This window comes from Sarcophilus harrisii, chromosome 1 (genome assembly GCF_902635505.1).
Source record: "Sarcophilus harrisii chromosome 1, mSarHar1.11, whole genome shotgun sequence".
Classification (NCBI taxonomy): Eukaryota; Metazoa; Chordata; class Mammalia; order Dasyuromorphia; family Dasyuridae; genus Sarcophilus; species Sarcophilus harrisii.
In genome coordinates this window covers 545,415,206-545,429,623 of record NC_045426.1, presented here as the reverse complement: position 1 = coordinate 545,429,623, position 14,418 = coordinate 545,415,206, and the positions used below count along the sequence as shown (strand labels likewise).

The 14,418-nt window shown below is 38.9% G+C and overlaps 1 protein-coding gene across 5 annotated transcripts in view; it reads left to right on the top strand.

The window, feature by feature from the left end:
* GMPR (guanosine monophosphate reductase) overlaps nucleotides 1–13,496 on the top strand; it is a 90,422-nt gene extending 76,926 nt beyond the window's left edge. For all 5 annotated transcript variants that reach the window (XM_031946817.1, XM_031946818.1, XM_031946820.1 and 2 more), the window contains exon 9: nucleotides 8,790–13,496. In XM_031946817.1, coding sequence (XP_031802677.1) covers nucleotides 8,790–8,970 — 181 coding nt within the window. In that variant the 3' untranslated portion in view covers nucleotides 8,971–13,496. The remainder of the gene's footprint in view (nucleotides 1–8,789) is intronic.
* Nucleotides 13,497–14,418: the final 922 nt, after the last annotated feature.

Here is a 14,418-nt window from a genome sequence, read left to right as displayed (position 1 = left end):
TCATCTTGTTGATTTTGCCCCCATATTCTCAGATCTGTTTCTTTTTTCCCCCTCATATCACAGCCAACCTACCTGGTTCAGCTTTCTATTATCTCTTCCAATGTACTTCTAACAGTAGTTTCCTAATTGGTCTTTCTACAGGTCTATTGGTCTATCTATATTTCTATTATCTCTTCCAATGTACTTCTAACAGTAGTTTCCTAATTGGTCTTTCAGTCAGTATTTTCTCCTTTCCATCTTCCATACAGCTGCCAAATTGTTACTCTCAGGTTAAATCAGGTCACTTCCCTGCTCAATAACCTTCAATAGTTCCTTATTGCTTCTAGAATAAAATACAAAGTCTTATGTTTGGAGTCTAAACCCTCTATAATTTGGTTGCAACCTACCTATCCAGGCTTGCTATCAATTACTCTCCTCTTAGAGAAAGCTACGTTTCACAGTGGCTAGAACACTTGCCTTGGAGCAGAAAGTGAATTTAATTCATGGCGCAGATACTTGCCAGCTGTGGGATCCTGGACAAGATATTTAACCCCGTGCCTCAGTTCCTTCATCTATAAAACAGGCATAACAGCTGCTACCTCACATGGTTGTTGGGAAGATCAAATGAAGTAAAACGTAAAGTGTTTGTTCATTGTTGTTCAGTTATTTTAAGTCTTGTCCGACTCTGTAATTCCATTTGGGGTTTTCTTGGCAAAGATACAGAAGGGGTTTGCCATTTCCTTCTCCAACTCATTTTTCCAAATGAGGAAACCGAGTAAATGGAGTTGCCTAGAGTCACACAACTTACAAATTTCTGATGCTGGATTTGAACCTTGAGGGGAAATCTTCCTAATTGTAAGCCCAACACTCATTCACTGTACTACACAGCCACCTTTGAAGTGTTTGGCCAACATTAAAGCACTTATTTGTTTAAATGCTATCTATGTCACACAATTGATATTCCAGCCAAATTGGTCTTCTTCTGTTTTTTCATATATAACATTTAATCTCCTGCCCCCATGTCTTTGCATAAACTGTCCTTCATGCCTAGAATAAATTTCCTTTTCAGCTCTGCCTCTTAGAATTCCCAGTTTCTTTCAGAGTTTGGCTTAACTGGTGTTAAGCCTACCTTGATCTCACTCTGTAGCTTCATCCCCTACCACTTGATTGCCCCAAGAAATTCTTCCATTTGTATGTATTTATATATATACATATATTTATATATATATATACACACACACACACACACACACATGCATTTATTGTGTATATGTTTTTTTTTTCATGTGTGGTATATCTTTTTTCCTGGATCCATATTGTGCCTCTTCCTTCCCCCATACAATGTAAATTCTTCAAGGGAAGGATGTGATTTATTTTTGTCCCTTTGTCCCCAGTACCTAGGCCAGCTGTCATATAGAAGACGATGCTTTTGAAAAGGATGCTTTTTGTAACAGAATATAGGCCATCCTATCATTTAGAGAAGATTAGCCCATCAAGGTTAAGAGGATCACTTGGGGTAATAAGTGGCAAAACTGGGATTTGAACCCATTGCTTCTGACTCCAAATTTAGAACTTTTTTCATGCTAACAAGTCTTCTGGGTGACAATGATTATTTTGGGACCTAGGATTTACACTAGCACTGCTAGGTCAGGAATATCCTGGGAGCAACCTTCCTAGCTTCAGTAAGATTGTGACTGGTACTGTCTTCCCTAGGAGCATTTGGGGAATGTTGTAATGGCATCACCTCCAGTCTGTAGGGAAGTCAGATAGCAGTCACCAGGCTTGGAAATTATGGCTTTGGGTGTTTCATAATGTAACTGCTGTCTAGACCACAGGGTGGTATTCAGATAATTTCTTAAATTTACTTAAATGTAGCCAATTTTCAAAGCTTCCTTGAGGCACAGATGGAAAAACTGGACAGTTGATGGAGGCAGTATAATTAAGTATTAAATTATGTTAACTTATTGCCAAAAGAGACTTTCATGAATAACCACCAATGATAACCTGGACTATGTGTGTGTGCGTGTGCGTGTGTATGAGATAAACCCTATAATACTATTCATAATTTATACCATTCCACAGAATATCACTTTCTGTTATTGTAATTTCTCCTTCATTCACTTCCTGATACAAAAGAGGAAATAAAAAACTTTACAAAGTAAACTGGATAGCTATCAAATTCTGATAGTTAAACTTAATCCAATTCAATAATTATACATTAAATGCCTACTGTATACAGGGCACTGTGTTAGGTGCTGAGGATGTAAAGCTAATATTCTATTAGGGCATACAATATTTAATAATAGTAATGATAACATATAGAATTTTAAGATTGTAAAGTACTTTACAAATTTGATTTCATTTTTATTCTCACTTCAGTGCTGGGAGGTAGATGATATTATTATTTTTTGTTGTAGCTATTAAGCTGTTAGGTCCCTCAGTGAAATGAAAGAAGATCTGCATTCAAATTCAACCTCAGATACTCACTGTCTGTGTGACCCTAGGTACTTCTGTTTGCCTCAATTTCTTTATTTTTAAAATGGGGGTAATAAAGCATCAGTCTCCCAGGATTGTTATAAGAATCAAATGAGATGATATTGTAAAGTACATAGCACCGTGTCTGGTACATGGTAGTTTTTAAATAGACACTTATGTCTTCCTGTTCTTCATTTTACAGATGTGGCTATTGAGAGGGGTTAAGTGACTTGCCCAGGGTCCCACAGACAATAAGCATCTAAGGCTGAATTTGAATGCAGATCTTCTTGAATCCAATTCAGTACTCTCTCCACTATTTCACTTAGTGACCTACTTACATGAAAAGAGTAAATATGATATAATTTGAATAGGAAAAAAGGATTAAGGAGTAGATGGATAATAGGGATCAGGAAAGCTTTTTAGTAGAAATGGCACTGGAGATGACTCTTTAAAGAACCTGCCAATTCAAAGAGATCCTTTCACTAAACGTGTACAAGTCTACTTCAGGCACGTGGGAGCCTGGGCAATGGCATAGAGGTCACCAGGGGAGTGCCAAAGTTGGACTCAGTGTAGGGAGCATGAAGGACATCAGTAGGGAATAGGTCAGAAATGTAGGCTGGAGATGTATTGGGACATTAAAAGACTACTTAGTGGAGTTAGTGTTTTATTGCAGAATTAACAGAGAACTGTAAGTAAGTGGGCAACTAGAGCACAGTGCCTGGAGTCAGGAAGACCTAATTTCAAATCTAGCCTTAGATACTCCTTAGGTGTGTGATCCTGGGCAAGTTCCTTAACTCTGCCTCAATTTCCTCATTTGTCAATTGGGCTAGAGAAAGAAATGGCATACTACTCCAATATCTGCCAGGAGAATGCCATTTGAAACAACTGACAACAAGTGTTGCATATAAGTAAAGAAGCTTTGGAATCAATTAGAAAAACCTGTTTCTTTACAACTCACTAGCTTTTGAGCTAAAGTATATCATTTAATTTTTCTTAGCCTCGATTCTCTCCTATGCAAAATGAGGCGGATGGACAAGATTACTTGAGACCTCTCAGTTTCCAAATTTGTAATCCAATGTTGTTGCTAGGGAATTTGAGCTTTAATACTCTTTAAGAAAGATATCCTGTAAACTACCATCCTGTCAGACTTCTATTCTTCTCTTTCTTATTCTCTAATTTATGGAGTTGGAAGGTAAGGTTGGGGGCTTCAGTGGCAGGAGGATGTTATGCAAATGCTTTGGAATCTTCCCTATAATTGAGAACAGGAGACACAGTTCATCCTTTCAAAGTCTCAATAGCCTCAGAGAGACCTCCTTTTCCCATGTGGTAACTGATACATCAGGTTACACAGTGCTGCTAGGGAGAGGAGGGCGGAATTCCTACCGCGAGTGGGAGCCTGGGCCTAGTGCCAAGAAGCTTAATGATCTATCAAAATTCCTTGTTCCTGTTTGAGAGACTGGTGCTACTCTGCACAAAAACAGTTATATAAACAGGACCATTGCAGAGAAGAAATGGCTAGCTCCCCTACTTAGGACAGATTTAATTTTTCTTTGAACCAATTTCTTTAAACCTTCAGTTGTTGCATCTGCTTTTTATTCAGAGTCGGGCCTGAGGAGGGATGGACTCCAATTTAGCATACCAAAATAGAAACTGAGGAACTGAAAGAAACAAGTCTCCTGTAATTTCAGCAGGGTTTAAACATAACAGAGAATGAAAGATTCACGAGTATCAAGACACAGTTCTAGAAAGAAAACATTGAAATAATTAAAGTCCCACTCAAGCAAACCACTGGCCAGGGCTCCACTTACATGGCTAGGGGCCCTGGAGCACTATTCAAAATGCTAGAAATGACTTATGGATAAGAGATGCTTATTACAATGACCTCTCCTTCATGAGGCAGCTTCTCCTATTTTGACATTACATTCAATTAGGACACAGCTCCTTATGCTTTAATAGTTCCTTGGCAATCATTCACCACTTATTCCTTGGACCATCCCTGTGAGGCTGATCAGTTAGGGTAATTACCTTCATTTTATAGCTTTAATTTTTCTCCTGAGCCCCAGTCCCAACTATCTATTGGACGTTCCATCTGTATGTCCTCTAGGCATCTCAAACTCAATATATCTGAAATAGAACTGACTAATTTCTCCTTTTGTCTCCCCAACCCACCCTTTTTCTGAATAGTTGATAACACCATGTTTCCAGTCTCACTGAGATTCATAACCTCTTTGTCATCCTTTATTCTTATAACACATATACAAACAAACAGTTTGACAAATCTTGTCTTTTCTACTCCTACAACACTTTTCATAACCATCCATATGTTTCTACCCATGTTGTCAATCCTTGTTTAAGCCCTCTTCATATTATACTTGCCCTGTTATGCGGTACAATGAATAAAGCACTAAACCTGAAGTTGGAAAGCTATTGTTGTTATTGTTGTTCAGTTGTTTCAGTCATATCCAACTCTCTGTAATCCCATTAGGGGTTTTCTTGGCAACGATATTGCCATTTTCTTCTTCAACTCATTTGACAGAGAAAGAAACTGAGGGCAATAGGGTTAAGTGACTTGTCCAGAATCACATAGCTAGTAAATACCTGAGGCCATATTTGAACTCAGGAAGAATTATCTACAATAGAGTTCCCCAACTCAGGGAGACCAGAGTTCAAATCTATCTCAGACACAAACTAGCTTTGTAACCCTGGCAAGTCATTTATTCTCTATCTACATCAGTAGCATGTTTAAAGTGGGAATAAGAATAGCTCCCACCTTCCAGGGTTGTTGTGAGGATGAAATGAGATAATAATTGTAAAACACTTTGGAATCCTTAAAGCTCTGGACAAATGCTAGTCATTAATTGGTCTCCCAATCCCCTGTTCCAATCTGTCTCCATCATAAGCTACTAGAATATTTTTCCTTTTTTTTTTTTTTTTGATTTCTATTTTTTTTTTTTTAATTTAATAGCCTTTTATTTACAGGATATATACATGGGTAACTTTACAGCATTAACAATTGCCAAACCTCTTGTTCCAATTTTTCACCTCTTCCCCCCCCCCCACCCCCCCCTAGATGGCAGGATGACCAGTAGATGTTAAATATATTAAAATATAACTTAGATACACAATAAGTATACATGACCAAAACATTATTTTGCTGTACAAAAGAATCAGGCTCTGAATTATTGTACAATTAGCTTGTGAAGGAAATCAAAAATGCAGGTGTGCATAAATATAGGGATTGAGAATTTAATGTAATGGTTTTTAGTCATCTCCAGAGTTATTTTTCTGGGCATAGCTAGTTCAGTTCATTACTGCTCCATTAGAAATGATTTGGTTGATCTCGTTGCTGAGGATGGCCTGATCCATCAGAACTGGTCATCATCTAGTATTGTTGTTGAAGTATATAATGATCTCCTGGTCCTGCTCATTTCACTCAGCATCAGTTCATGTAAGTCTCTCCAGGCCTTTCTGAAATCATCCTGTTGGTCATTTCTTACAGAACAGTAATATTCCATAATTTTCATATACCACAATTTATTCAGCCATTCTCCAACTGATGGACATCCATTCAGTTTCAGTTTCTAGCCACTACAAAAGGGCTGCCACAAACATTCGTGCACATACAGGTCCCTTTCCCTTCTTTATAATCTCTTTGGGATATAATCCCAGTAGTAACACTGCTGGATCAAAGGGTATGCACAGTTTGATAACTTTTTGAGCATAGTTCCAAACTACTCTCCAAAATGGTTGGATTGTTCACAACTCCACCAACAATGCATCAATGTCCCAGTTTTCCGCATCTCCTCCAACAATCATCATTATTTTTCTTGTCATCTTAGCCAATCTGACAGGTGTGTAGTGGTATCTTAGAGTTGTCTTAATTTGCATTTCTCTGATTAATAATGACTTGGAGCATCTTTTCATATGACTAGAAATAGTTTCAATTTCTTCATCTGAGAATTGTCTGTTCATATCCTTTGACCATTTTTCAATTGGAGAATGGCTTGATTTTTATAAATTAGAGTTAATTCTCTATATATTTTGGAAATGAGGCCTTTATCAGAACCTTTGACTGTAAAAATATTTTCCCAGTTTATTGCTTCCCTTCTAATCTTGTCTGCATTAGTTTTGTTTGTACAAAAACTTTTCAGTTTGGTATAATCGAAATTTTCTATTTTGTGATCAGTAATGATCTCTAGTTCTGCTTTGGTCATAAAGACCTTCCCCTTCCACAGGTCTGAGAGGTAAACTATCCTATGTTCCTCTAAAGAATATTTTTCCTAAACCATAGTTCTGACATGTTACTCCCCTAACTCATCAAAATCCAGTCATTCCTCATTACTTCTACCATTTTGGCATTCAAATCCCTTCATAATCAAGTCCTGCATACCTTTCGAGCTTTACTTCATACTGGTCATTTCACCCAGTTATGCAGTCCAGTCTAATTTTAATCCAGCTTTTTTACTGTTCTTCCAACACAGTACCCTATTACCCTTCTTTATGCCTGGTCCTTTTTCATTCCTGGAATATATTCCTTCCTTCCTTCCATTGCTTAAAATCCCTAGCTTCCTTTACACCTACATGAAGGCTTTCCTCATTTCCACTCCCCAAATCACTATGTATATATTTTGTGTAAACCTATATATGTTCACGTTGTCTTCCTCAGGGGAGTATAATCTCCCTGAGGGCAGGAACTGTATCATTTTTGTATTTGTATCTCCAGTAAAGCTTTGTGCCAGGCACATAGTGAGATGTGCTTAATAAATGTTTGTTGATTGATTGAGGAGACACACTGAATTCAATTCCATTCAAAGAATATTTCTCAAAGTTCCTTCTGTATCTCAAGTACTGTGCTAGGTACAAGGGATATAAAGACAAAATATGCTTTGCTCTGAGGTAGTTTATAATCTATTTGAGAAGATCTTATGTACATATATAAATAGAAAGCATATTCAAATTAATTTCAAGAGAGAGAGATTGATAACAATGGGGGAGAGGGGTCAGGAAAGATCTCCTGTAGGAGATACATGTGAGCTGTGCATTAAGGAAGCTAGGGATTCTAAGAAGTGGCAAAGAAAAACTGTATTCCAAGCATGGGGGATAGCCTGGATAAATATGGTATAACTTTTTTTTTTTTAGTAGTATTTTATTTTTCCGATTATATGTAAAGAGTTTTCAACATTCATTTTTGTGAAACTTTTATATTCCCAAATTTTCTCCCTCTTTCTCTTACCTCTTCCCTCTCCAAGGCAGCAAGCAATCTGATATAGCTTAACTATGTACAATCCTTTTAAACATATTTCCATTGTCATGTTGTGCAAGAAAAATCAGATCAAAAGGGAAAAACCATAAGAAAGAGAAAAAAGTCCAAGCAAACAAACAACAACAAAAAAAAAAGGTGAAGATACTATGCTTCCATCTATATGCAGCCTCCACTGTTCTCTCTCTGTATGCAGATGGCATTTTCCATCCAGTATATTGGAATTGCTTTGAATCATGTGGTATAACTTATTTGCAAAATGGTGGTGATGGGAATACAGGTAATCTAGCATGAGTACAATGAGAAGCAAGAGAGTCCCTATGTGAAGAGGGTGGGAGTGGGGGGTTGGGGGAAGGATCTTTTGCATCGCTAGCAATCTAGACTTTGGGATGGTAGATCTTCTACCTTTCATGCTGCTTGAGGTGAGCAAGGAATATCAGTTTTTGTCTTCAGCTTTCCCTCTCTGTCCTCAAAAAGCTCTGGCTGGGCAGATATCCTCAGCTTAATTCAGGTAAGCTTCAAATTCTTGGTAGAAGGTCTTACCCTGTTGTAGCTTCGACATGGGAAGAGTGAGAATATCTATTAAAGTACTAAGTAACATCTTTCAAAGCTTGGGGGAAAAAGGAAATGTCTGCCTAGAAATAAAACAATGTATTGCCTCCTCCCTAGAAACAATAGCCAATGTTCTGGGCTATTGGCAATTCATAAGATGTCTATGGGTTAAGATAGAATGGAAATTTAGTTACCTTTCAGGTTTGGTGTGGGAGTCTCTTGTGAGGACACACATTTCCTGTTCTCTGTGTTGTTCTAATCTCAGCTTTACACTGGAGTCAGAAGTTGTTATGGAAGAATGTTTACTTGCTCAATATGGGGATTTGATAGCTAGTGGTAAATCTCAGATCCTGGAGACTTTGCTTTTATTTTTAGCTAAGATTTCATGAGTTTCAGGCTTTGTATGGGCCCAAAGGAGAAAACCTTGCCATCTTACTGAAATGCTAAAGCCGAGACTTTTAAAAGCAAGGCGTGAAGAAAAAAAATAAACCCAGAATAATATTTTTTTTTCTTCTGTTCCCAGGGCCTCAGAAGGCAAGACTGTGGAAGTGCCTTTCAAAGGAAATGTGGAAAACACTATCCTGGATATCTTGGGGGGTCTGAGATCCACCTGTACCTATGTTGGTGCTGCCAAACTCAAAGAGCTCAGTCGGAGGACGACATTTATCCGGGTTACCCAGCAGCACAACACGGTCTTTAGCTAACCTGGGGGAACCGAAAACCCATTCAACTAGAGTGGAAGCTTTGACATGCACCCGCTTTGCCCACAGTCTCCCTTCTTGTCTTGTGTAAGAGCTTTCTGGCTCCTCATGATGGAAGATGCCTCCTCTTCTTGCTCATTCTCTGAGCAGCAGGAGGGCCTCTGGAGCCCATAACTAGCATCTCCTGCAGGCATGTAACTGGGGTGGACTTAGTAGCCAAGCCCAGTGCTACAGTGCAGAGTGTTTGCTGCCTTCAACAAGCACTCTCATTGTTGAAATCCATGTGAGATCCTTCCATTTAAAAAAAAAAAAAAAGAAAATAGTTTTCACTTTAATATAAAGCTGTGTCTTCACTGTTGATGGCTGGACTTTCCACTTGCCAGAATCAAGCCCACTATTTGGGAATTTTTCTGTGTGTCCTTCAGATGTGGTAACCAACTAGTATTTACCAGTATTGGAAGTCAGACAGTGTTTCCCTAGTGGTGACTACTGCCCAGTGGTGTCTTGGCAGGCTCCCTGGGGAGGAGGAGGTCCCAGCAAAGCCAGTCAGATAGGGTAGTAACCTTGGTTCCTGAGAAAATACCAAGGGAAGATTGTAAGTAAGACCATGAAACCTGGATCTTCTAAGGGAGCTTCGAGATGATTATGGGTTTGGGCCCTCATCTTTGATCTGTGGAGGCCAGAGGTTCATTACATGTGCCTTCTAGGGATGTTGTCATAAGTACATCTTCCATTGAGCTTGTTACTGGGGGAAGGCTGGGCTGGTGTTGGCTTTCCCCTCTTTGGATTTTCCCCCTTTTTCCTCAACCCCATCCTTTACAAAGAACATGTGTTTAGTTGTGTGCTCACATTAAAAGTACTACAGCCTCTTGTAAAAATCCTAGTGAGACCTTTGTAATGAAGAGACCACCACTGCTGGTAATGGGATGGAGCTCCCATTAATATAGCTCTACTGGAATGTAGAAGGAAGATTCTAAATTAAGATACTTCCCTTGGATATGGTAATGACTATTTCTGATAGTGGATAACATGTAACTACTATGTAATGGTAAGAATAATTGTCAGATTACAATGACATTTTTCAGGAAGTACCTGTGGTCCCCAGAAGAATCTCACAGGAAATCATGGTGACAAATTAACCAATGAATAGATGGATCAATGGCTAGCTCCATGTTTTAAAGAGTTATTTGGATATCAATACACTGGAAAGTTTGAGCAACTGAAAGCAGCCTTTGTTTTTTACCAGTCACAAGACAATACCCAGAAACTGAGTCTCCTTAGAGATGAGGGAGGCTTTTGGGGGGGAAAAAAAGAATGTGGATATAATAGGAAACGTGTGTTTGATTGCTCATTGTGATTTTGACCAGTGAAATAAGTCTATCTCTGGTGCTTGACCATGCAGAATATCAAATTCAGCCTCATTTTTTACTTACAGGTGTTTGAAACATGAGGCATAGACTGGAAAATTATCCATCTTTCCAGGACTCCTGAGGCACATATCTTGCCAATACCTTCCAAGTTTAGTGAAGGCAGTTTTACCCCTTGCCTCTCCCCAAATACATGAACATAGCTTTTAATGTTATATAAAGATAAATGTGTAAGTGAGTTACTATTGGGAAAACATTGCAACTTCTGGATAATGTGAGTGATGGATGGGGATTCAGATTTGGAAAGAACCTTAGTGCAACTGTCTCATTTTATGGGAGGAAACTGAGACCCAGAGAAACTGACATGCTCATAATCATTCAGATCAATTAATGGTAGAACTGGGATAAAGCAGGGTATGAACCTGTCCTGAAAATATCAAAATATCACACTTTTAGTACTTTTTTTTTGGGTGGGGGAAGAGTATATGCCTTATGAAAAATGGCTTTCCTTTCCCCTATCCTCTTTATAGTTACTGTTTCTCTTTTGAAATAATTCATTCTAAGCACTAATTGAAGAGAGATTTTTGGGGGGTAGGGAATGGGGTGTTGCTACTGGATTTGGGGGAGGTAGAAGGAAAACATGAAAGTAAATTGTTTTTTTAAAAACTCCCTTTCACCCCTAGCAACAAACATCTTTTGATTATAGCTAATTTTCTTCACTTTGGTCTTCTCTCTCACCCCCAAGGTGAAAACATGATGAGACAATAGTAAATCCCACACCTAGAAATATGTGGTTTATTAACTTATGATTCTACTGACTTAGGGCTAACTATTGCCCATTTTGTGGGATAATGGGGCAGGGTCCTAGATCTGTCTCTCATAGGACATGTGTGTGTGTGTGTGTGTGTGTGTATTGAGTGTGGGAAGGGACCATAAAGATGGGGCCACAAAGAGTTGAACAGAACTGAAAATGACCAAACAACAAATGTTGCTTCAGTAGCTGGGCTGAATTGCAGATAGAAAGAAAGGAATCTAAGCTGACCCCCCACTTGGCATTGACTGAATGGACAGATGACTTATGTATCCTGCAAAGGTTTTTCCATGTGTGAGTCATAAGAAAGAGCACTGGAGCTGCCCTCCTAAATAAAGTCGAGCCAAGAGATGTTGACACAGTATTGGGGTTACTTACCTTGCTCAACAGCTGCCTTAAATAATATGGATTCTGAACATTTCTCTTGATTTTGGCTGAACTGATAGCATTTTATAATATTTCAAAATCCTCTCTATGCAACAGATTGGCTAAATGCTCTTAGGCTAGCCTAGCCAACTCAGTAAAGAGTTGCCTATTGTCATGGACCCAAATCTTCCTGTCAGCATTGCTCCTGGCTATGTTGTTAAAATAGGATTATCTCCCAAGGAGAGCAGGGCCATCCTGGTCAGAATGGTGAGAGCTTGGTCAGGATGCTTCAGGAGAGGTACCTAATTTTAGTAGCTTGTAAATTTTAGCCTGCTGGCTTCCAGGGTGGGAGATGACCAGAGGCTTTCTTTAGTTCCAGTTGAAAGTGATTCAGCCTTTCTTTACCGTCTGACATGTGGGCACCAGTATTTCTCTGTCATTTACTCCAATCTTAAATCTGATAAGCAGTGAGAAGTCCAATCAGACACGAGAACGTTACCTGAGAAGTAGAGCTAAAAAGCATAAGTAGTGTTCCAATTAGGCTAATAGAATGAGCTTCCTAATGTGGCTTAGGTAAGTTTTTGCTTGGGTATTTTCTGGTGAAAATGTCCCCTTCCTCTTTCCCACCTGCACTGGATGACTAGCAGGACAGCAAACATCCTGGTGCCAGGGAAGCATCTATCTTTCATCAGAAGGAAGCTGATAAATGATCATTTTTGGTTCTCCTTGAGCTTGGCTTACATAGGCAATTTCTAAAAGACATACGTGTATCATCAGTCGGACTATGGTCCAGCAACTCTTTGAGATGAACGAGTCATGCTAGTGGAAACCCACAATGGGAAGTGTAACTACTTGTGCTTTTGTGAGGCACTATGAATGACATGAATGAATGAATTCTTCCTTAGAAGTCAGTTCATAGCAGGACTGTATACAGTGTATCTATAGCAGAACTGTATATAGTGTATCCTTCACGCCACATAAGTTCATGAGCTGCCAAATGCTTGTTTAAAACAAATATTCTTGCAAATGGTACTGTTCAGTTCTTGAGAAATAAAAATGTTTAACTGGATGAGCCAAGATGCCAGATGTGGAAATGTGCCTGTTTTCTGTGAACTATGTCTCAAGGAGGCAAAAATGAAGTGAGGTAGGTATTAGACTTGGGAAGGGGAACAAGTCTTTTCACTTGTGCCTTCTTGACAGACCTGCCCTATGAAAGACTATGGTCAAGCTGGACAAAAAAGGGGGGAAAGATAAAACCCAGATTGCTGATTTTTCTCTGGCCCATTGTTTATCTTTGGGAACATAACAGAGAGGCAGAAAGACAAACTTGCAATTGGCACTGTTATTTTATTAGTACGAGTATACTGAAACAATAAACTTGTACTGGTATACAGACAATTTCTTTAAAACAATTTTGTTCAAATTTTGAATCAAACATTGTTTTATTATAATAATGAAATAATTTCTATCTAGAAAACCTGCAAGCACCATCAAAGAAAGGGACCATAAAATTCAATAAACAGACTCGAGTGTATCCTACAAATAGACACACCACGATTAGAAAATAGAATATGAATTCTTCCATTTTTTTAATATTTGTTTTAAAAAAGCTAGTGCAAGTACAATATTTTACACTGGAATTACAGAGAGTATGCACGCATATGGAAAAAAGTTCTCCTGTCACAATAAAAGCTCTTAACTATGTATGCACTTAAAATTTTTTCTTTTCAATAAGGTGCAAAACATGATTCCCTCCCTAGTTCTCCTTGGTACTGGCCACATCAGCCCAACAGTGCCCCCAACACAAATCTCCAGTGTCTCTTTTCACTTGGCCCGTGGGAGGCAGAAGATTGGAAGTGTGATGGATGACCCAACAGGAAAACATCCAACAGGACAAATCTCAGAATGGTTCTAGGCCCAGAATGGATGACCCTGGCTAGAAATGAAGATTTTCTCTTTGTGCCTAAGGCCACGGAAAATACTGACAGGGCTAAGAAAAAAAAAAAACAATAAAAACTCCTTTTAGTTGACACTGTAATTTGAGTTCATAATTAGTGGGTAGAGAGTGGGGGTAATGGGGAATCCCTATTTTAACACTGCAGAAAGGCAGTGTTCATGGAAATAACATATGCTTAAGAACGAAGCAAGACTATGATCTGAAGTGTATAAATATCGAGTTTCAACATCCATTGACTGTCTATGAGGAATACTCCACTCCTTAACCATATAATAACTTAAGGGCAAGTAGGTCATCTAAGCTTCAGAGTGGGGGGGAGGTGAGAAGGAGGACATGAACCTAGACTCTTGGGGTAACTGCTGATTAAAGCCAGCTGACACTTCAAGGTTGTTTTCTCCTGTGGTACTTTGAAGGACAGTATCTGCTGCAGTGAGTATGACTGTAAACAATGCTTCCAATACAGGCCTACAGATTAGCCAAGGGAAAGGAGACAGGCTCTCTGACCACCCAGAAAGAAAATGACTGTCAAATAAAAAAAACAAACTAACTTGGATAAAGTCTCCAATTTATGCTCAGTGGAAGACTTGAGTCATTTTAGATAACAAGAAAAGTTACTGAAATCCTTAAAGACTATTATTGTATAGAAACTACCTATTGGTCAAATGCACTTAAATGTTAATACAGTTGAGCCATTTTATGAAAGTTTTGGGGATATCACAAAGTGACCCCCCCCCCCATGCTCTTCGCCCCTTCCCAAAATGTGGCCAGACAAATACCAAATATAAGGGAGGGGGAAAGAATCTGAATTTTAAGAACTGTGGGTAGGTTTCAATGACCCCCAAACCACCCCCATTCACTCCACAGCTGTTCAGGTTTCCTGCTCTCCAACCTGATCTTTGGACCAGAACAAAAGGGCTCTTTTCTCAGAAATTGTTCCACATTCCATTTAT